At 37.4% G+C, this 25,325-nt stretch overlaps 1 protein-coding gene across 1 annotated transcript in view; it reads left to right on the top strand.

Annotated features, from left to right (window-relative positions):
• Positions 1-24,807, top strand: part of LOC150103690 (complement factor B-like) — a 271,622-nt gene extending 246,815 nt beyond the window's left edge. Inside the window, exon 17 of the mRNA XM_090396496.1 lies at positions 24,407-24,807. Coding sequence (XP_090252622.1) covers positions 24,407-24,603 — 197 coding nt within the window. The 3' untranslated portion in view covers positions 24,604-24,807. The remainder of the gene's footprint in view (positions 1-24,406) is intronic.
• The last annotated feature ends 518 nt before the right edge of the window (positions 24,808-25,325 follow it).

The following is a 25,325-nucleotide window of genomic DNA, read 5'->3' as shown; positions in this document are numbered from 1 at the left end:
TTAAAGATTCCTATTTCCGTCTTGATCAACTGGCTGGCCTTTTTAAAGAGCTGCAGAGACAATAACCTTATTACTATCTGCATCAGGCTAAAAAAGAAATTTACGTCCACTAAGGCACTTCGTATTTATGACCACACAGAAAAAGCAATGCTCAGAGAACAAATTCAAACAGCCTGCCAAAACCTAGCTACAACACAAAATCTGGTTTCAAAATTGCAATCCGAACTATCGAACTATATTAATCCAGACATTCTACAAGTACTTGAAAGAATTACTGACAATTCGGCCAAATGTACCCTGGAAAAGACCCTTTTTTTTTTCTGTTTTTTTTCACCAGAGGACAGGTCAACAATTGTTGTAACAGTTGGTCAGTATCTTTAACAAACCAGTTTGATTGTAGTGTAGCTTTCCGTGTATAGAGGCTTAAGTGCTGTGAAGACATAATGTTGGAGGTTTAATGGATTTTTTACAACACTCAGAAAAGGTTAAAAAGAATGTAATACTTCCTATATTTCGTCCTAGTCACTAGGACATCTACGGGGATTACAAAAATAACTAATGTAACGTAACACAAATATCATACAATACTAAGCCCAACCACGTGGGTGACACTAAAGTCCTATCTAGGTGGAGCGCCCTCTAAGGGCGGTTGTAGGTGGCCTGGAATATAAAGTAGGATCTCTGGTGATGAGTGTTTCCCAAATTTTCAGAGCTTAATGCAACCGTATTTATTAAGATTTGGTTGATTTCTAAGAGCTGCTGCTGCTTCTAAGAATAGTCTCTCTTTCTTGAATTTGCTGTGATGGAGCATGGTGGTTTTCTTCCATGATACTCTGTGGGTGGTGTCCAAGACATGGTCACCCAAGCCTGAATGACCATAGTTGTGTTTATAGATGTAAGACTTGTGTTCCTCTAGGCGGATGGATGCTGATCTGCCTGTCTGTCCAAAGTACACCAGCTTACAGGAACAGGGTACTTTGTAAACTCCAGGCAGAGAGAGAGGAGGGAGCTGATCTTTTGTAGAATGGATAAGGGTAGCAAGTTTGCAGTGGGGTTTATATGCTGTGTGTAGGTTGTACTTTTTTTAGAATCTTGGCTATTTTTTCGGATGTGCCACGGATGTAGGGTATGGTGATGGCATTTTTAAATTCTTGTTGACGAGAAGGACCGGGAATGGGAGAGGAACTAATTATTTTTTTGATACTGTGATCGCTATAGCCATTGGAGAGGAAAGTGTTGTGTATGTAGTTAAGCTCAGTAGTGCGGGTGGTTCCACTGGAACAAAGATTGTGGGCTCTCTTGGTAAGAGTTTTAAAAATGCCATATTGTTGAGAGGGGTGGTGGTGTGAGAGTTTGTGAATGTATCTGCCTGTGTGTGTGGGTTTTCTGTATACAGTGAAGGCAAGTGTATCATTAGGCAGACGTGTGACTAAGGTGTCTAGGAAGGGTAAACAATTGTTCTTTTCCTTTTCCATAGTAAACTGGATTCTTGGATGTAGGCTATTGAGATGACTGAGGAAGGAGTCTAATGTCTCTGGGCCATGAGGCCAAATAGAGAACACATCATCTACATATCTTAGCCAGATAGAAGGTTTGAGTAGGGCTGAGTCTATGGCTCGTTTTTCAAAATCTTCCATATAGAAATTAGCAAGGGGGGGAGAGGGGGAACCCATGGTAGTTCCCTCTATCTGCTTGTAAATTTTGTTCTTCCAAGAAAAATACCCAGAGTTAATGGCAAAGGAAAAGAGATCTAAGATGTCAGAAGGGAAAACTTTTTGTAAGAGAGATAAGGTGTAAGTTAAGGGAATATTAGTAAACAAAGAGGAGATATCAAAGCTTACCAATATGTCTGCTTTATTCAAGGTTAAATTTTCTATGAGGGCTTTAAAGTGGGTTGAGTTTTTTATATAGGAAGTGGACCTTCCAGTGAGGGGGGGTCAGAGAGTTGGCCAGCTGTTTACACAGTCTGTAGCTAGGTGCATTGGTGGCATCTACTATAGGTCTGAGTGGGGAATTGGGTTTGTCGATTTTTGGTAAGCCGTAAATTCAGGGGGGACGGGAGCAGAAAGGTTTAAGTTTTTTCGTGATGTCGTAGGGCCAGGAAGATACTTTTTTAAGTAAGATTTTTAATTTTTTAACTTGTGTTTTTGTGGGGTCGTGTTCTAGCGGGATGTAGGTGGCACGATCATGGAGGATAATATTCATTTTGCGATTGTATTCACTGGTATTAAGAACGACTGTGGCATTACCCTTATAAGGCCGTCACCATACCCTACATCCATGGCACATCCGAAAAAATAGCCAAGATTCTAAAAAAGTACAACCTACACACAGCATATAAACCCCACTGCAAACTTGCTACCCTTATCCGTTCTACAAAAGATCAGCTCCCTCCTGTCTCTCTGCCTGGAGTTTACAAAGTACCCTGTTCCTGTAAGCTGGCGTACTTTGGACAGACAGGCAGATCAGCATCCATCCGCCTAGAGGAACACAAGTCTTACATCTGTAAACACAACTATGATCATTCAGGCTTGGCTGACCATGTCTTGGACACCACCCACAGAGTATCATGGAAGAAAACCACCATGCTCCATCACAGCAAATTCAAGAAAGAGAGACTATTCTTAGAAGCAGCAGCAGCTCTTAGAAATCAACCAAATCTTAATAAATACGGTTGCATTAAGCTTCCGAAAATTTGGGAAACACTCATCACCAGAGATCCTACTTTATATTCCAGGCCACCTACAACCGCCCTTAGAGGGCGCTCCACCTAGATAGGACTTTAGTGTCACCCACGTGGTTGGGCTTAGTATTGTATGATATTTGTGTTATGTTACATTAGTTATTTTTGTAATCCCCGTAGATGTCTTAGTGACTAGGACGAAATATAGGAAGTATTAAATTCTTTTTAATCCTTTCTGAATGTTGTAAAAAAATCCATTAAACCTCCAACATTATGTAGTGTATCTTGTTTTCTGTGTATAGTTGTATGCTTCAGAAGATAACCTTGACATAAAAGTCAAAACGTCGAATGTAGATTTTAGTTATATTAAACTAAAGTTTTTATTCAAACACGCTAGTTGTCTCTATAATTTTCAAAAATGCATTCGGATCACCATATAAGCTTAAAAGAAAGGATACTTCCTGATTATTTGCGTGTGGTAGGTTCTGAAATTTGTATGGCATAAAAGTCGAAACGTCGTAGATTCGACGTTTCGACTTTTATGTCAAGGTTATCTTCTGGAGCATGGCACGTAAGGTGTCCAAATAGTTTTGTCAACATAGTGTAGTGTATTTCTCAGTCATGGAGATATGACTGAGGCAACATGTAAGAAAGTAGAATAAGGTGAAAGATATTGACTGCGGTATTATTATTATTGCATAGAAACCTCCATGGAGACCAAAGATTCATATCAGGAGACACATGCTATTCACACAATATCTTTGTAGCTATCACTGACAAAGCACTCCTTGTTCTGCTCATTCTAGCTAGATGCTAAAAAATTTCCTCTACATCAAACACTAAATATTTCTATCATATCCCATCTTTTCTACAACCCAAAAATATCAATTAGTGATCATAAAGAGCATTCCACAGATCCACATTCTACAGGGTGGCCATAAAATAACTTTCCCTCTTTGGAGGGATCTGTAGCTAAAACTAATGAGCGAAATGAGACCAAATTTTATATTGAGACTTTTGAAAGCATGGGGAGATGATTTCTGAAAAAATGATTTAGCACCAAAAGTCGCCGATAGGAGAAATTTTGGTGCTGGCGGAGCCGAAAGCAGTCAAATATTTGCAGTAAATGCAGGTAAAAAGGATTATGCAAATTTTACTGTGAGTACGTGACAGCAGCACCACCAATTCCACTTAAAAAGAGATTGGGAACATTCAGGTTCAAATGACTGACGAATTGTGCTCCATATGCATCCACCTTGCCTCAGCATGCTTTACTTGTTAAGTTGCTTTACCTTAAAAGTGCAGTGCCGTAGCGGCCCTTCGGGAATTTACAAGGCTTTATAACCTGTGTATAGGTCCTATGTCAGCTGTTGCATACTGAGAGCTATGAGTAAGAAGTTTGAAGAAATAGGATCACTAGGAGTTAGACCTGGCAGAGGACAGAAAGTAGTGCAAGAAGCTCAGCTGTAGAGCATGTTGCACATTGAATGCAATTTGTTGCACACAAGGAAGGTTAGCACATTGAAAATCATGTATGTGTCCAGGGGAGACCCTGATTCTGATGAATAAAACATTATTTCCTGTGAGTTCAATCACTACATTAATTTCTGTCTCTTTCACAAGTTATTGTTTTACTTTAATTATTATTATTATCATTGTAACACACCACATATTCAGTTGGAATGAGTGACGCGGCTGTCGCTTACATCGTCGAAATGTTATTATTCCATTTTATCTGCCTTTAATGTAATTATACACTTGTTTTCAGCTTCGCCAGTGCCAAAATTTCACCTATCGGCGACTTTTGATACTAAATCTTGTTTTCACGGAAATCATCTCTCCATGCTTTCAAAAGTCTGAATATAAAATTTGGTCTGATTCCGTTTATTGGTTTTAGCTACAGATGCCTCCAAAGAGGGAGATTAATTTTATGGCCACCCTGTATGTCTTGGTCACTCACTTATGGATCCTCTCCACTAACACATCTTCCAACCAACCCAGGTGACTAGACCTAGGCACAGTAATTCAGATGTGACTATATTAAATCTTTAATGCAGTGAGAACTTCCTTATATCTACTTATTAACGTGCTCTTTAATAACCAAGTAGTTCTATGAACTACTTTTGCCACTTTTGTAATATGCACTTCTAATACAGGCAATTTGCAATTGCCTGTATCAGGAGTGCATATCAAGTTTTCTGGTGTCCAGTTCCATGAGTGTAGTATACACAACTGGTAATCTTTTCATTGTAAAATGGATAACTTTATACTTTTCCATATTAAGCTCACACTCATTAATTTTGTCCCTACTGTCAACCTTTTTAAATCATACTGCAGGCTCTCTCCATCACTTAGATTAACTTACACTACCTAATTTTTCATCATTAGCAAACAACTTAATAGTTCCCTTCCAATTATTTTCTTTGTTACAAATCAAACAGCGTGAGCCTTATGGTACACCACTAGTTACAGGCTTTCTCCTGGATTCTGTTACTCCATATATATTTCATATCCACTCCAGTTTCTGTAAGAGATAATTTCCTTAATATAATATCCTGTCATACACATTTGCAAAATTCAGCAATTTCATCATGTAACTATTCCTTTTACCCAACTCAACAGTCGCTCTAGTATAAATAAATGAGGAAATTACTGGAAATTACATTACTGGTCCTGTCTTATACAAAGCTAAGTTATCCTCCCAAGAGTATCATGGGAGCTTTTCCACCCATTCCTGGATTTTGTTTTTGACCAACTTCTCTCTTTGCTACCACTCCTGATATACTGACTAGTCTATAATTCTCTACCTCATTCTTAAAGACTCCTTCATGCAATAAGACTATTTTGCCCTACTTCTACTCTCTTGTGACTTCATAAATTAAACAATCTATTCTAGAGGTAGTGCCAATTCCTTGTACATTATTCTATTATGCCAGCTGATATTCCATTTAATCCCATGGCCATATTTGCATTGAGATTCTACAGTAACCTAAGCACTTACAATTCATTATCCTCGATTCTCATATTAATTCTTGTTTACTCCTGTCAGAGCATTATCCTCTCTTGGATGATACATCCTTAAAAAGTGATCACTCAGTAAATGAACAATTTTATCTGCTTTTGTCACCTCACTACCATCAGCACCCCCCCATCATTCCATTTACTTGCCACATAACAAAAGAATTTGGAATTTCCTTTGGGATTTCTTTTCTTACCATGTTGATCACTTTTCCTGCCTGCCTTGTACTCCTTTCTCCACAACAATTTATTTCTATGTTTGCAGCTCTGCTTAAAGACACCACTCATTAATCTAACTCCTACCTGATTTATCTTCCTGATGTATAGGTATACAGTCGGATATTGCTTCCTTCACACACCCCTTAACCATTTCCCATACACTGCTAACATCCTTTCTTTGCAGATTTCTATGCCAGCCATTCTTCTTCATTCTTCAAGCTGCCTCCTAAGTTCTATGTTGTAGTTCCACATATACTACTGAACTGAAAATTTCATGTATGGCAACCTTTCATGTCAAGACAGCATGTTCACCAACCCCAGTTGGAGGCATGGTTATGTAAAGGTCTTCTGATCATAGGCCTGATCCAGTGCTCTTATATCCAAAGTTCTCCTTCATAGGATGCTGTTTCAAGTTATTATCTCTTACAAGGTATATACTTTCTATTTCCTTCCTGCCATGTGATCTATCCTCCTTGCAATTTATGTTCCCATTGCTAAAGTTATCCCCCCAATAACAATTACTCCCCCATTGTACTCATCATGCTAATTTGCAGTTTCATTGCTTCTACATCTTCACTTGTACCATCTGGTCTATAGAGCTAATTACTGTTTATTTGGATCTATTCCGTCTCACACACGATTGTCTCAAATGAACTGTATTCCACATCTCTGTCTTTCTGATGACTTCTTACTCTTTTTAGCTACAATTAATCTGCTATCATCAGCAGACCTACCATCCTGTTCTCTGTATCCTCATTGAAAATGCTATATTATTATTATTATACCCTTCATGGAGTTGGTAGACTCATTGTGGGAGGTTCATTCAAATGGCAACATATTTAGTATACTGACTCATAAAATGCTTAACATCTTTACATTAACTACATATTCTGGTAATGCATTCCATTCACTGACAATTCTCTATGCAAAAATTCTACTCCTCACACCTCTCTTCACTACATTCTTACATAAGTTCCAGAGATGGCCTCTGATTTTCCCCCTCTTGTCTTCTACTCTTTTTATAATTCAATCTGAATTAATCCCATAAAAATCCTCTCACTAACTTCGATGTTTCTAACATAATACCTGTTTTCCACCTATTCGTTCAACAAACTCTCCATAGCCAGCATTCCAGACAGTTCTGATATTGTCTCAGTCACTTGTCTTTGGGCACTCTCCAATCTTTCCAATTTACAATGAAAACCAGGTGACCAAATCTAAGCACAAGTATAGATTGACCAGTGCTTTATACAACGCACACAATCACCTCCTTATTCCTACATTTCAGAGTAGTATCCCTATCCTTATCCCTATGGGTTAGAGCCTTTTATTTCTGCACTTATTAATATTAAAACTACAATCTAACCCCTTCATTTAAGTCAAAAGTCTATAAACCTTCTTGAAGGCAATTAAAATCAGCAGTGCTAATTATAATTCTCCCCAACTTTGCATCACCAGCAAAGAACTGAAGATCCCCAGTCAGCCAAAATTATTATTATTATTAACATCTGACCTCCATGGAGTCAGAGACTTATTGTGGGGAAGTACACACTATTGCACACAATTCTCATTCAACATGCTCTAAACTGATTCATTTTGTCTGTATTCACAACACACTCAAGCAATGCATTCCACTCACAACCACTCTCCATGCAAAGAACCTTCTCTTCCCTCCTCTGCTCACACCCTCTTTATAGAGTTTATTCTCTATGTTCAATTTCTATGTTAATGATATTGGGATGGGGTTATATATTGGTTTGCAGATGATGCAAAATTGGGGAGAGCAATGCAGAGTCAAAGAGCAATGGACTCTTGTTCTACTCCCCCTCCCATTCTATGAAAAATCACTTCCATAGTAACCTGATAACAAATACTGCCTAGCTTGAAACAGATGGGAAACAATTAAGCCATTACATTATATGTCTCAATCATATCCCTCCTTCTCCTTCCTATTTATGAGGCTCTGCAATTTATGTTTTCTCAATCTGTCCTCTTACTCCCCATTGCAAAGACCACTGACCACCTTTGTGAATCTTCTCTGGACCCTTTCCAACATATCCTCATCACCATGAAAACCTGGCAACCAAATCTGCACATATTAATGAGACCTGATCAAGGCCTTATACAGTTGCATCATAACCTCTGTATTTCTGCATGTCAGGGTCCTCCATATCATGGCAATTATACAATATAAATTATAAAATTATACGTCTTCACAACTTGTGCAATGTGGCTCCTAATTTCAAGTCATTGTCCACCACCATTCCCAGATCTCTCGTCTCCTCTATTTCCATTAAAGTTTCCCAACCAAGTAAATACTTTGCATCACATCGTTGCTTACCAAATCTCAAAACCTTACACTTAGCAACACTGAACTGACAGTTCCATTTACTTGCCCATTCTCGCAATCTATTCAAGTTAAGGCCATAACATCTGCTTGACTCTGCATTGCTCTCCCCAATTTTGCATCATCTGCAAACAGCTGCATATCAATATATAACCCCATCCCAATATCATTAACATAGAAATTGAACAACAATGGTCCCAAAACTGACCCCTGTGGTACACCACTAGTGACTTTCCTCTTTTGGGATACTTCACCCCCATATACAATTTTCTGATACCTATCTGACAGCTAGTCATCGACCCAGTCCAGAAGTCTGTTATCCAATCCCATCTGTTTCAATTTATTTAACAGCTTGTCATGTGGCAGTCTATCCGAAGCTCTTGCAAAATCCAAGTACACCACTATGTATGCATCTCACCGGTCGAAGGTATTTTTCACCTTGTTAGGGTACATAAGTAAGTTAGTAAAACATGATGTCTGCTTAACAAACCCATTCTGATAACCACAAAGAATACTGCTGTTATCGACTAATTTCTGTATCCTACTTCTCATCAATCTCACTCTGGTACCTTCATAACTCCAGATATACAGACCCGCCTATAATTTGAAGCCGCAGCCTTATCACCACATTTATGCAGTGTAACAATTTTACCTTCTTTCCACTCCCTTGGAACCTGTGCTTTAAGAAGACTTTTATTAAACAGACATGCCAATGCTACTGCCAATTCCCTGGAATTTTCCCTTAACATGCATGGTGATATGTCATCAAATCCTATCACCTTATTGAAATCAATAAAATCAATCTTATTCATTTCCTCAAATACCTCCTGCTCACTCACAATTAAGGCATCCCCTCCTATGTCCTCTACACTTAAGTTCCTCATGATTCCACCTGATCAGGATGAAGCACACTTCTAAAATGATCACTGAATACCTCAACAATGTCTTCTGCACCAGTTACCATTCTACCACTTTCATTGATTAACTTCATCTTACCATGATCATTCTTCCTTCTACTTGCCACTTATGTAAAAAAAAAACTCTAGCATTTTTCTTTGCCTGATTTGCCAATTTCTGCTCATACTCTACTTTTGTTTTCTTTACTGAGTCAATCTCCTGACTTGTTCTTTATACTCTTCATGTGACTGATTATTACTATTCATCTCGTACTTCCTCCAGAGTACTTTCTTTTTCCAAATTTCAATTTTATGCTCTACATTCATCCATTTTACACCTACCTTACTCAGCCTTTTGACCTTTAGAATACATTCACACATTGATGCGGTTATGTATTTCTTTGTCAGTTCCCATGCAGCATTTATTTCCTTACTGCTCAACTACTCATTCCATGTTATAGCTCCAAGCTGTCTCCTAAGCTTGTCATAATCACCAGCCCTATAATTCCACATATATTCTTTCCTCACAGAAGTGTGCATGTGGCTAGCCAGACCCCAGGTGATCACTTCATGATTACTCTTATGAACTAGAGGAAACTGTGAAATTCTACACATAATTACATCCTCTGTTAATATGATCAGATCTAAAACGCTCAATCCTTGTGTACCCTACTTTACATGCTGCTTAAGATAGTTATCTCTCGACACCTCAAAAAATTCATTTTCTTTATTCCCAAATGTTATCTCTTCATTCAAATCTATACTGCCATAATTAAAATCACCCATAATAATTACTTTTCCTTTGTTCACTTAATGCAAGTTGTGTATACATTTCTTCATCACCACTCTCCACATTCCCTGGCCTATAGGCCAGGGAATGTGGAGGCTGGATGTTGCAATAGCAACATCAAATTAAATATGTCTTCCTGTCAACCCCCACGTTATAACACATTGCCTCATAACCATTTCCACTATTATCATTTACAAACAAGTTAAGCATTAGGACCCAAGAATTGAACCCTGGGGAATGCCACTGGTTCCATGCCTTTTTTGAGACACTGCTCCATCATACACTAATTGCTGGTTGAGAGAGCCAAACCCATGCAAAAAAACATTTCGACACAGTATTTGGCAATGTTTAATTGCAATTTACAGGATTTTTTGCATTGATTCGTGACTGTAGACAAAACCTGGATCCACCACTACACACATAAGTCCAAGCAGCAGTCAAAACAGTGGACAATGTCCGGTGAAAGAGCACCAAAAAAAGCGAAGACCATTTTGTCAGCTGGGAAGGTGTCGGCCACCATATTTTGGGATTCCCAAGGAATTATCATGATAGACTATTTGGAAAAGGGTAAGATAATAACAGGAGTCTATTATTCATCATTGTTGGACCATTTAAAAGAAGAACTGAAGAAAAAACGGCCAAGATTAGCACACAAAAAAAGTGCTCTTTCATCAAGACAATGCACCGTCCACACATTGGTCGTTGCAATGGCAAAATTGCACGAATTGAAGTTCAAATTGGTTCATGGATTCTCACTGTGCCATATCACAAATGGTTTCAGTTTATATTCAGCCACGTTACCCCAACATAATTATAATACGGTCTTTAAGAGCTCTGAAACCAGGCATAGATTTTAGCTTTTTTCTTGTGGTTGAATGTTCACTCAGGCATTTTTTCCCGAAACAAGATAGTCTCATCCATGTTAAATATTTGTTGTGGCAAAAAATTTCCTCTGTAATAATTTTATCCAATTTCTCCACAAACTCCTTGGCAGCTTTCTCATTGGCACTTGCAGATTCACCATACATTTTCACATTATGCAGTGCAAAACGCTGCTTGATTCTCATGAACCAAACGGAAGAAGTGTTGAATTTGTAGTCATAATCTGCCCTGTTTTTTCCTTCAACATGTTGAAGAGACTTAGTGTCTTAGCGGTTATGGTCATAGTGCTAAGGAGTATGCTCTTTTTGTTCAGGCCCTCTATCCATGATGCAAGTAGCTTTTCCATATCACCGATAGGACTTTGTCGTTGCTTTGTCACTATCATCGATTTAATGGAAGCAGATTATTTCACAGCCTAAATGATTTTATCCTTATTTTTCAAAATGGTCATCACTGTAGAATGAGACCATCCAAAGTCATGTATGATCTCATTGACGTGCTTACCAGGTTCATGTTGCTTTATAACTTGCAACTTCGTTTCAAGTCAATTGCTTGCTTCTTTATCTGTAACAGGGATATTTTGTGTAACATGGCCCCTACATGCCCAATCAGAAAACCTAGTGAAGAATGTAGGGGCCATGTTACACAAAATATCCTGAAATATTTAATGATAAATACACAAACAACCTATTTCTCAAACACAAAATCAATAGAGGAACTGTGAAAACACATGCCAACTGCCGAGGGAGATTGCCACTGTGCATGATGCATTGTTGCTAAATAGAAATCTTATCACTTTATGCTCACTTGCATCTTGTTCAAAAGTATAGCTGAAAATGTTGTTTATTCTCTTATGGGATCACAGATATGTCTTCGAATTGACGTAATTCGAGGGATGACTGCATATATAGAAGCTAATAACTTTACATCAGTCGCCTTAGTATCTCATAATGCAAGCAATTGACTTGAAACAAAGTTGCAAGTTATAAAGTAACATGAAGCTGGTAAGCATGTCAATGTGATCTCACATGACTTTGGATGGTCTCATTCTACATATACATATGGGCAGTAGATGGTGCTGATGTAGATGATTGTTAGTGGAGGATCAGTGTAGCTGTGGAGATGGAGAGTTGTATAATAGGTGTCCTCCCGCGATGAGTCTTCGGACTCCTTGGAGGTGTCATGAATAATAATATTATTATACATATCCTTACAGACATGTATAATGTTAAGCATTATGGGAAGGGCCACTACTTAGATTGGTTTCAACCTTTACTGAAGCCTCATCAGTTGGAGTCAAACCCTAGAAGAGATAAGATACCAAGATTGAAGTAATGCAGAAGTAATATATTTCCAATATACAAGTAATCAAAAGATGTCACCCTTATGACTAAAATACTCTGGATTAGAGATAGACGCTGAAAGTTTTTTCATAACCACCATCATCATCATCAAATTCCTGATATGCACCTTCAAGGAGTGTACAGGATATGATAGTATACTACATGAAAAATTTACATCAATACTAGCTTCCTATTTACAATTTTCCTCCAAATCAATCTGTTACCTGTTAAGACTCCAACATTGTCAAATTTTATATTTCTATCTTCTAAGGCACAATTTACCATATCAATCCACCTGCCAACCTGGCAGAGAACACTTGTTTTGCTAATCTTTCCTCTCCCATTCTGTTTAAGTGACCAATACTGCCTGAGATTAGCTCTGCTAACACATTCCTGGATGCTAACTGTCAATTTCCTTCCTAATATCCTTGTTTTTAATATGATATTGCCATTGATGCCATCTGTTCATGTCCCTAATCTTTCTCAGGACTCTCATATCTGCGGTCTCTAGTCTTTGGTCAAGTGTTTTATTTCTAACCCAGCTCTCAGGTCCATAAGTTAAAATTAGTTTCTCCTATACAGCCAATTTAGTGTTTTGACTAATTTCTCTCTTATTCCATATAAATTTATTCAGTTGACTTCCTACCATACCAGCTTTGTTGATTCTGTTGTCTATTTCCATATTTAACTTACCATCTTCACTAAAAATCGTACCTAAGTAGCTGAAATGTTTTGCTTGTTCTATAGGTTCTCCATTCACAATGCAGTTGATATTTTCAATGCTCTCATGTTTTATTTTTATTATTGTTACGGGTATAGCCATTTATTTATTTATTTATTCATATGGAGTTTCCACCCTTTTCTCCCCCATCCCTATTGGGGAGAGTTGAGCCCCCTCATGGGAGATTAAGTATTTATAGCCGTAGATCGGTGTGTGTTCATAGGGCCGATTTGCCTGCTTGCGGGATGAAAAATCCCAGATAAACTGGGGGAAAAAAAACCCTGCTGTCCACGCCCAAGACCAGCTAATTTGGCTATGGCTGAGGAAGATCCTTAAGCTCCTCACGTTGGTGACAGGAGTTGAACCAGGACACTCCTTCCTCAGGCATATGGTTGCGAAGCGCAAAACCACTAGGCTAACCACACAGACCAGGTATCTTCATGGAGTCTCTAGACTCATCACGGGAGACCCAAACTATGAAAACAATATCTATGACATCTCTTCTTGAATTCATTTACAGACAAAGAACTCGCAACTGATTTATGCAATGCATTCCACTTATTCACCACCCTCCAGGTGAAAAACCTCGTTCTCACACCCTTGTTAACCACGCTTTTCCTTAATTTCCAGGTATCACCTCTTGTTCTTCCATCACTATCACACAGCTGAAATATTTCCCCTCCATCAATATTATAAAAACCTTTTAGTAATTTAAATGTTTCTATGATATCCCCTCTTCTCCACCTATCAATCAACTTCTGCAATCCACAAGCTCTCAATCTATCAATGTAGAGAGCATTTTTTACATCGCTTACCAACTTAGTTGCTCTCCTCTGAACCCTCTTCATAACCTCCTCATCTGCAAGGAATCCAGGTGACCAGACCTGAGCACAGTAATCCAAATGTGGAAATATCAATGCCTTATAAAGGGGAATAATAACCTCTATCCACCAACACCCCCAAGTACCTAGCCTCATCAATCTCTTGAAATACTGTTCCATCAATGTAGTACACAGCTGGTAATCTTTTAATCCCAAAATGCATAACTTTACACTTTAGCACATTGAACTGACATCCATTCCCTTTTGCCCATTTTGTAAGTTTATTTAAATCATCCTGCAAACTCTCAACATCAGCTTGATTTTTTATTGCACTATCCAACTTTGCATCATCAGCAAACAACTGAATATCTCCTTTTAAATCATTTCCTATATCATTTATGTACAAATTAAACAATAGCAGCCCACACAGCCATGAGGCACACCACTGGTCACTTGCCTCATCCTGGACTCTGCTCCTCCATGCATCTGGCATTTGCCTTGTCTTTGTCTTGTTATTGCTGACCTTCATACCATGTCTATTACAATTCAATTCAATTGAATTGTAATAGATAAAGTTATTCAATTTAGTAAAGAAATCTTGCAGACTTGTAGCAGATTTATTTAGAAGTATAACATCATCCACATAAAGCAAAGAGCTGACATTAACATCTCCAATTTTGATATCATGTTTACTACCACTTTCCTTCATAATGTGATCCATATTGATAATGAATAACAGAGGAGATAATGTACATCCTTGTTTGATACCAGATTTAGCATAAACCATCTTCAATGCCATCTGCTGACTTACAATTCAAATAAAGACTAAGTATTGCTTGATATAATGCCCCACTGACACCATATAACTGTAACATTTTGAATAGCTTCTCTCTTGGCTCCCTTGCCATATGCTTTTTCCAGATCTACAAAACTTAAATACAGATCTTTGTTATATTCCCATGATTTCTCAAGTATTTGTCATAAAGTGAAAATTTAGTCCTGACAGCCTCTAATTGGCCTGAATCCAGCTTGTTCTTCACCAAGCTTCTGTTCCACAATCCTTCTCAACCGTTTCTTAAGTGTACTGGCATAAATCTTACCACGAACACTCAGTAGAGAAATACCTCTATAATTCTCACATTCAATTTTATTTCCCTTTTTATATGTGTGCACTATAAGAACTCTACTCCAATCATCTAGAATTCATCTGTCTCTTCAGGCCTTCTGAATTATGCAGTTCAGCCACTGTAAGACATTTATATCTCCATACTTGAGCATATCTGGTCTAATATCATCTACTCCAGCTGCCTTTTCAGGCTTTTGATGAATTTTTCAACTTCAAGTATGGATATATATTTCTGATTGCATGCCTTGTCAGTGTTTTTTGCCATTGTGCTGTCACTGATGTTTCATTTAGCAATTTTTCAAAGTAATTACTCCATATGAGGATGGTCTGAAAGGTTTTCGGCCTAACAATAAAAAAACGAATTTATAATTTCAAAATTATTTTTATTTTTCAACATAATCTCCCTTAAGACTAATATATTTATTCCAGTGATGCTCCAGCACCATTATTCCATTCCTGTAGTGGTTCTCAGTAAGATCTGCAAAATACCCGTCTATAGCTGCAATCACCTCTTGATTAGAAGAAAAATGCTTTCAGCATTTTTCACAGCAAGAAAAAGTTTTAGTTTTGGGAAGAGATAGAAGTCAGAGGGAGCCAAATCTGGGGAATAGGGTGGATGTTCCAACAATTCATAGTGCAGATCGCTTAATTTTCCCATTGTCGAAACACCTTTGTGGGCAGGTGCACTGTCCTGATGAAAAATGATTTTTTTCTTCTACAAACCGGGTCTTTTCTCATGAATTTTTTTTATCTAGTCTGGTTAAAAGATCGGAATAATATTCCCCAGTTATTATTTTACCCATTTCAAGATAATTAATAAACAAGATGCCTTTTGCATTCCAAAATACTGATGCCATGACCTTTCCTGCTGATGGAACTGACTTTGTCTTCTTTGGCACTGAACAACCAGTTTTTGTCCACTGTTTTGACTTCTGTTTGGATTCTGGTGTTTAATGGTAAATCCAAGTCTCATCCATAGTAATAAATCGATGCACGAATCAGTTTTATTCTTGTTAAAATGCTCCAAGCACTGTTCAGAGATTTTCATGTGAATGCGTTTTTGATCTGCTGTGAGCAGATCAAAGCAAGCACTGCACCCATCTTGTAGAAAGCTTTTTCATTTGCAATTCTTCGTGCAAAATATATCCTATATATTCTTTTGAAAGGCCTATAGTCTCAGCAATTTCATGCACTTTGACTCGCCTGTCATCCAATACCATATCGTGCACTTGATTAATGATTTCCGGTGTTGTTACACTTTGTGGATGCCCTTCACATGGATTATTTTCAAGGCTGGTATGGCCACATTTAAATTCGGCAGCCCATTTTTTAATTGTCGAAAATGAAGGAGAAGACTGCCAATAAACGTTTATGAACTTTGAATGAATTTCTAATGGCGTTTAACCTTCTTTTACAATGAATTTTATAACAGCATAATACTGAATTTTATCCATTCAAGGGATACTGACAACACTTTTGCTTCAGACAGCTGTATAAAACAAACTGCTTGACAGAATTGCAATTTCACATGGATGCTTACGACAGATGTACCAACTTAGAAAAAAAAAATCTTTCCAATAGTATTGCCAGCTGTGATTGAGGCCGAGAATGTTTCAGACCACCCCCATACATTGAGGATATCTTTTTCTCCAATTTTTGGGTCACCTTTATCATTTCTTACAGCACTCTTTCCTCCTGAGCTTTTTCAACAATCACCAGAATATCTTGCCACCTTCTGGATATTAGGTAAGAAAATAGAAAATTTTCTATTTTCTTACCTAAGTCTTCCCATGGTGTTTATTTAGCTAGTTTTACACAGTTTAGTTTTTTTTCTTAAATTTTTCTCTGTATTCTCTAAGTGACTTATTTGCTAGGAACTTTTGATATGTTTTCTTCTTTTCTTTTACTGCCTCTTTAACTTCCTGTGTCCACCACCATGGAGTTCTGATCTTTCTATCCTTGCAGACAACCTCACCACATGCCTCTCTGGCTGAGATTCAGGGCTTGCCACTGAATCTCCAAGTTTCGTTCCTATTCTCATACTCTTTCATTTTGTCTTGAATAATATTTGTGTATTTTAGTCTCTACAGTTGACATCTGAGAGCTGCTCAACTTTTATTTGCTTTAAAACTTTCTTACATGGTCTTCTTTTCAATATAAAATTCAATTTTATTCTGCTAATGACTAAATGGTGATCACTTCTAATTTGAAATACTCTGTGCACTCAAGTGTCCTGTACCAGAGAGAAAAATTCACTAAAAATAATAACATAGTCAATGAGACTTTCTTATTCCTTGCCTCTAATCTCCATGTGAATTTATGCATATTTTATGTTGGAACATGGTGTTAGTAATGAACAGAAGTCCAAACAGGTATTTGCCATTATTATTAGCTTTGGTCTTTTCTCCAAATTTTCCCAAAATATTTTTGTATGTCTTACAATCATTTCCTACTGCTATTTAGATCCCCAACAAGGACCAACTTTTCATTTTTAATTGTGTCAGTTGCTATCTCTAAAGCCTCAAAAAATTCTTCAACTTCTACCTTAGTGGAACCTTCTGTGGGACCATAGGCACAAATAAGTCTCATTGTCCAGTTCCCCATTCTCATATTTGTCCACATCAAGAAGATTAGCATTGTATTTTGTTTTGAATACTATGCCTACTCCTTCTTTTCATCAATTGTCATTGCCTGAATATAACTGCTTCCTTGGACAGAGGAGAAGGATACACAGTAATATACTTGGATTTCCAAATCCCTTTGATAGAGTACCTCATGATAAGTTGACAGTCAAACTACAGCAGATGGGGTTGAATATTAGATTGGTGCATTTGATTGGAGACTGACTATCTGACATAGGTATCAACAAGTTATCTATGGAGGGGGGGGGGGGAGCGATATCCAGGAAAAGGAGAGTCACTAGTGGAATCCCTCAGGGGTCTGTTTTAGGGCCATTACTGTTTAACTTGTATATTAATGATATTGGTGAAAATTTGGATGGAGATATTCAGTTGTTTGCAGATGATGCAAAGTTGGGACAAACTAAAGAGTAGTGAGGATGTTGTGGCTTTACAAGAAGACTTGAATAAATTGAGTGATTGGGCACGGAAATGGGGATGAGAGTTCAATGTTGCAAAATGTAAGGTTTTAAAATTTGGAAGACAAAGATGGGATGCAGAATTTATGCTTGGTGAAGGATATATTGTTGGAGGTGGAAGAAATGAGATCTGGAGGTGATAGTGGATAAGGATCTGAAATTTAGGGGACACATTGCCAAAATTGTGAAGACAACACAAAGGCTTCCAGGAACGATGCGGAGGATACTGACGTGTAGAAGTAGTGAGATTCTTGTTCCGTTGTATAAGGCTTTGATTAGGCCACACATGGACTATTGTGCCCAGATTTGGTCACCTGGTTTTCATAAGGATGAAGAGATGTTGGAAACGGTCCAAAGGCGACTGACTAAGGTAGTTTCTGACCTCTGGAATGTCGATAAGTGGTTGTTGGTAAGGGGTTGTATAGGATCAATGCTGGAGAAGTTCTACATAAAATAGTGGCAGATAGGGTGAGAACCAGAGGTCATCCCTGGAAACTGTATAAATAAAGAGGGTGTGAGTAGGGGAGTGAGAGACAGGTTTTTTTCATGCAGAGTTGTGAATGATTGGAATGCCTTGCCTGAGAGTGTGGTGTCTGCAAGGAGTTTGAGTGTATTTAAGACACGGTATGATGAGCTGTGTGTGTGTGATAAAAGGACCTTCCATATGAGTCTTTGATTCCACGAGGTCTTGGGGTAATAATACTAATAAAATTTTGTATTTATTATGTATTTTAACATTTTGTATTTTAACAGTCATCCCTATTATATTGATCTGGTACTTATCCATTTCCTCAGCTAGCTCCATTTCTTTGCCATTCAGGCTTCTTATGTTGATAGTACCAATCTTGAACTCTGGTGATGTCGAGTTGGGGTGTGTTTTCAGATTTGTTCCAGTAGCTGACTTTTCGCTGTTCACCCTGGTTCCCTGTCAAAAACAATGGGGGACCTTGTTTAACTGGGTGACATCCCAGCCGGCATGAATTTGTCTCATGTTGTACCATCATTTTATATTGTGGTTTAAGCCAATAAGAATACAATTTGGTTGGCTAAATCCCAGATTGCCAGCCCATCCTGATTCGTTCATTATCCAGGTAAATACCTAACAGGGTGCACTACGAAAAGGTGAGGATTGGTCAGTTCGGAAGCCCTGGTTGGTTCTCCATATTTCTTTAAATGCTATATGGATGTCTCCTCTTAGTTATACAGCTTTAGCCCTTAAGCACCCCGAAGGTTTTTTCACTTGGTTATATTATAAATTATAGATGTCAAGAAATTATATTCTTGGTTTCATGATTTATCCAAGTGTAAGCAAACGAAGTTTGCATATGAAGTAACTTCACAACTGGGCTACTTCTGTATACTTGAAAAAGATGAAGTAACTTCATCTTCTTTGCAAACTTTGTTTGCTTACACTTGAATAAAGGATGAAACCAAAAATATAATTTCTTGGCATCTTTAATTTATAGCATAACCAAGTGAAAAAACTTTCAGCATTTCATATATATCCAAAGACGGATATATGTGAAATTAAGGTAGATGATTATGGAAAGTTCTGAAGTCAACTAGCATTAATACATTAGGTTGGTGAGCTGCAGAAAAAAAAAAAAAAAAAGATGTTGACAGTGTATGGGAATTTAAAAGGTAGTATATGACACAAGCAATATATAATGGGTACCAAGAGTTAAGTGAATAAATAGAGTAGGAGTGAAATGGGTGAACAGCAAAATGAAGCATGTAGTGTTGCAAAAGATGTTATGGAAGGACAAGACAGTCAGTGGCAATCGGATACACAATAAATATAAAGTGCAGATTATAAAGGTGATGAACATGTCAAAGAAAGAAAGGGTATACTATGAGAGAAGACTGGATAGTCGGGCTTAGATAATTTAAGAGAATTCGTCCTCTATATGGCAAGCATGAGGAAGAATAGTTATGGCAGATTGACAATATTGGATATTTTTTGTAACGCAGTAACAATTCCAAAGGATGTAGTGAAATTATTGAAAGAGCATTTCATTAGTGTATATCATACTGGTGTAAATGATGCTATGCAATATGTAGAAGAGAGATAAGTGTTAGTGAATTAGAAGTGAAATAATCAGAGGTGTATCAGGTGTTGATTGGGTTTGATGTTAATAAGGCTTGTGAGAATGAATGTGCTAAACATTAGCTATATCCTTGACCTAGTTATTTAATAAAAGCCTTGCAGTGAGGAAGGTTCCTAAGGAATGGAAAGAAGGCAAAATAATACCTCTCCACAAGCATGATGGTTCTAGGAAATTTCCAGTTATAGACCAGTCTGATCTGCAATTGTAGTCAAGGTATTGAAGAAGTTGGTTAGGAATAGAATACAAGCTTAGGTTAAAGGATGTATGATGGTGTGTAAAGGATAGGTCTTGTTTTAACAATCTACTTGATATGATAAGGTGATTTTTATTTATTTCGTATGATGATTCAACGGCCGTGAGCCCCTTTTACAGGAAGGTATGGCACCATCTCAGTTCCCCCCCCCCCATTTTTATCAGGGCTCAAGACTAGCATAGCTGATCAAATCAAACCTATGTCTGGAGGGACCATCTTAAGTATTCTGACTGTAATCTATGTGTGTTCACAGGCTGGTTTGTCTGTTCTGGGGGACAAAAAACCTGAGTTTCCAGGTGGAAAAAACCCTCGCATCACAGATGGGAATCGAACCCAGGTCTTTCCTAATGAAGGGCTTCGTCTATACTGACTGAGCTACAGTGGCTCTGATAAGGTGATGAGTGTGCTAGATAAGGAAGATTCATATATAGTGATATTCTTGAACTTTGCAAAAGCATTTGGCAGACTACCCCATGACAGGTTAGTATATGATCTACAGAGAATGGAAACGGATAGTATATTTGTTAGGTGGATAAGAGATTTGCTCTCTGAACAATACCAGCAAATTGTGTATAATGAAAAAGTATCTCAAAATGAAGGAGGGTAACCAGTGGTATATTCTTGGGTCCCACCTGCTATTTATTTGAAAATGATATTCCATGGGGATTGACAGGGGATCTTCATTTGTTTTCTGTTATGCAAAGTTGGTGAAAATTATAAGGAGCTCTGCTGAGGAAAGATTTAAATAGAATTTTAGCTTGGACAAATGAGTAGGATTGTAGTTTTAATATTAACAAGCATGAGGTATTTATATTTTATGCAGAGATATAAGGCTGTGTAGTGTGTCTTTTCCCTGGTTGTCATTATATACCAGAGTTTACCTTTCATGAGTAGTTAATATCCCAGATTCGGATGTGGGATACTGTTATTATAATAAGTTAGGAGATTGAGGGTGAGAGACAAAGAAAATTCAAAAATAATATCTTTATTTACAAGTGATTTTTATTAGTGTAGATTTATGGTATTGCCTTAATAGTGTGTAAAATATTATAATTTTTGCAAGAGATATATACAAATTTGCATTGTAAATAAACTTATCTCCTAAAGAGAAAAAGATCCACATACTTAACAACAGAGTAAAAGAACATAAACATCATGCAAAATTCTTTGACTTCTCTTTAAGATCACAGGATTTGAAGAGAAAACAGTTAACTTCAACATATAAAGTACAGTTTCTTCTGCTCTCAACAATGGCCATTAAAATATAACTTGGCTCACACCTTTTTTTTTTTTTTTTTTAAACAAGAAAATAATTTATGCACAACCTTGCTTAAGAGAGAATGTATTTCTTCTTTTGTATATTCTACACAATATTAGTTCCTTTCCTATTTCCTTGAAATGTGAAGATAATTTTAAAGTTCCCTTTTTCCTTGTGGAAACTTCTTCCTCATCTTTAAACACAAAAAGAATTCATCTCTTTTGGGCTTATAGCACTTAACTAGAATATGTTTGTGCATAACTTATCAAAAGTAACTGTCCATTGCTTCAGAAGAAACTATATATCACTTATTATATATTTGGTTTAATCCTTTATCCAAGAGTAAGCAAACAAAGTTTGCACCTGAAGTATTTTCAGGACTGGGGAAACTCATGGCAAAGGTGGTATAAGTTCTCATCACTTGCCTTAGTATCCCATAATGCAAAGCACATATCCTTGCAGACATGTATAATGCTATGCATTAAGGGAAGGGTCACTTCCCAAACTGGCTTCGACCTTTGAGGCCTCATCAGTGGGAGCCAGACCCAGAGGTGGTGATACTAAGGTGGAAGTAATGGAGAAGTCATATTTCTATATGTCAGTTGCCAAAAAGGTGTCACACCTTATTAATTAAAATTCTCTGGATTAGAGATGAGTTGATGGAAATTTTTTCACTTGGCTATGTTACCAATTATATATTTGGTTTAATCCTTTATCCAAGTGTAAGTAAACAAAGTTTGCACCTGAAATACTTTCAGGACTTGGGCAACTTGTGGTAAAGGTGGTATAAGTTCTCATCTCATCAGGTGCAAACTTTGTTTGCTTACACTTAGATAAAGGATGAAACCCAATATATAATTACTAGCATAGCCAAGTAAAATAACTTCCATAAACTTATTTCTAATCCAGAGAATTTTAATAATAGGGTGTGACACCCTTTGGCAACTCTTATAAGTAAATATGACTTTTCCATTACTTCCACCTTAGTATCACTACTTCTGGGTCTGGCTCCCACTGACAAGACCTCAACAAAGGGTGAAACTGGTTTGGGTCTGGCTCCAAGAGGCTCTGCTTAGGGTAGGTTTTTTTGCTTGTCTCTGAGTGGGGCCACCGCTGAGATTATGGCTCTGCTTGGTGGTGGGGTGAGCTTGCCACTGGGTAGAACCAATGCTGAGAAGTTCTTCTCGGTGATGAGGTGAGCTTGTCACTGAGTGGAACAATGCTGAGTTGGGCAATCTTTTGGGATCATCTAATTTTTAGAGCCAGCTTCACCTATACAAAGGTCGAAACCAGTCAGGGTAGTGGCCCTTCCCTTAATGCATATTAAGGGAAGGGCCTTCCCTTAATACACATCTTAAGACACATCTTCCCTTAATACACATCTTAAGACCCTTCCCTTAATGCACATCTCCTTGTCTAACAAGGAGATGTGTTTTGCATTATGGGAGATTTTAAGGCAAGTGATGAGAACTTATACCTACTTTACACGAGTTACCCCAGTCCTAAAAGTACTTCAGATGCAAACTTTGTTTGCTTACACTTGGATAAAGGATAAAACCCAACATATAATTAGTAGCATAGCCAACTGAAAAAACTTCCATAAACTTATCTCTAATCCAGAGAATTTTAATAATAGGGTGTGACACCCTTTGGCAACTCAAATAGGTAAATATGACTTCTCCAATACCTTAGTATCACTACCTCTGGATCTGGCTCCCACTGATGAGATCCCTAAGGCTCGAAACCGGTTGGAAGCTTGGGTGATGGATGGCAGTGCTGTAGTCCATGAAGTTAACTGAGGCATGGCTGTTGCTGTTACCCATCAGATGAAATATGAACTGCTCTGCTCGATGGTGGAATGAGCCTGCCACTGGGGAGAGCCAACACTGAGAGTTCTTCTCGGTGATGGGATGAGCCTGTTACTGAGGGGAACAATGCTGAGTTTTTTGATCCTTTGGGTCACTCATTGTTTTGGGTGATCCTGGGGATCTTACGAGTTTTTGGAGAGGTAATCTCGCATGTAAAACAGGGATACCAGTCTGGGTAATGGCCCTTCCCTTAATGCATAGCTTTATACATATCTACAAGGAGATGTGCTTTGCATTATGGGAGATACTAAGGCAAGTGATGAGAACCTATATCACGTTTACTACGAGTTGCCCCAGTCCTGAAAATACTTCAGGAGCAAACTTTTTTTGCTTACACTTGGATAAAGGATAAAACACTCCTTAAACCTATTCACCATCTGCACATTCACCACTCTGTCAGGCAATGAATTCCATAGTAAAAAACACCCTCCATGCCAAAAAAACAATTCTTACCCTCCTACTCACCACCTCCTTTCTCAACTACCAAGGATAGAATCTTGCCCTTGTTCTATGAAAAATTCCTCTTTGTCAATTTGGAAAATACCTCTCAACACTATTATAATAATAATTATACTCCTTGAGTTTTTCAGTAGACATCCATTTTCAGTCTCAACCATATCATTCAACTCTAACACCTCACCTCCATTTTCACTTTAATCCAGAATGGCTGATATTCACATTTCTCCGAGCATCTGATGTCAAATATTTTGGACTAACTATGTTCCTATGCATTAACTACTACATTTTTAATAACCAAGAGGCACACTATGAATTTTTATAACCAGGAGGCACATCCTTGAATGGTGGTAGGCTGGGGAATTAGCTGTTATTAACAGCTGCAAAATCAGAGAAACTTTTACCCTGAATGAAACAGATTGAAATGATTAAATAATTTTTTTTTCTTCAAGTAATGTTAAGGAGTTAGAGATTTTTTATTGGAAAGTAATTAATGTAACTTACCTTGTTTTGGTTACAGGAGATGTAGACAGCTGTGAAGGAGACAGTGGAGGACCTTTAATGCAATCTTTGTTAACTGAAAATGGTGTTACTTGGATTCAAATAGGAATAGTAAGCTGGGGTGAAGGATGTGGAATGAAGGACAATTATGGATTTTATACACATGTTGGCAATCTTAAAGACTGGATTGATGAGGTTACTAATTCAGTGCAATAAAAGAATTCCATAGTTCAATAAATTCCACAGATAAATACTCAAATTTTTCTCAAATGCCAGATGAAAAGGCTGCTTCATGAATGAATTCATAGGAATCAAATAAAATGTCATTACCTGTCGATTTGTTGCTTTTGTATACTACTTTCTGAACTGATAACCTGTGAAAAGGAAAATGTTTATATTAAATTAGACATTCCTCTGAAATATGTTGAAGTATCTTATTAAAAATCTAAATTATAATAATCTATATTTACTTTTAAAGATCAGTAAGTTCAAGGACAAATTACACATTTGCCCCTTATCAGATTACAAATTAATGTTCCTTTGTGTGTGTGTGTGTGTGTGTGTGTGTGTGTGTGTGTGTGTGTGTGTGTGTGTGTGTGTGTGTGTGTGTGTGTTATAAAATATATAATATGGTGATGTATCTCACACAAAACTGAGAACTACTTACACTTTTCTCATTTAAATTTGTATAAGATAGTTTGAAATTTTAAATGAAATTGAATGACAAAATTTTGTGGTGTGCACACACAAAAAAATAAATAAGTAAAATAAAAATAAAGGAATGGCGAGTAGTTTTAAAGAAACACACCACTTGATTAAATACATAAAAAATGAAAGACAAGACCATATATATTAATTAATGTAACACAGAGCATGTCATTTTGGCTAATTTTAGAATATATGGTGTAATTGCAATCTTGTTTGAAATTTTAAATGAA

The sequence above is a fragment of the Typopeltis vanoorti genome, chromosome 8 (assembly GCF_054136105.1).
Source record: "Typopeltis vanoorti isolate ZY-2024b chromosome 8, IOZ_Tvanoo_1.0, whole genome shotgun sequence".
In the NCBI taxonomy this organism is placed as follows: Eukaryota; Metazoa; Arthropoda; class Arachnida; order Uropygi; family Thelyphonidae; genus Typopeltis; species Typopeltis vanoorti.
This window is presented reverse-complemented; position numbering and strand designations above follow the sequence as displayed.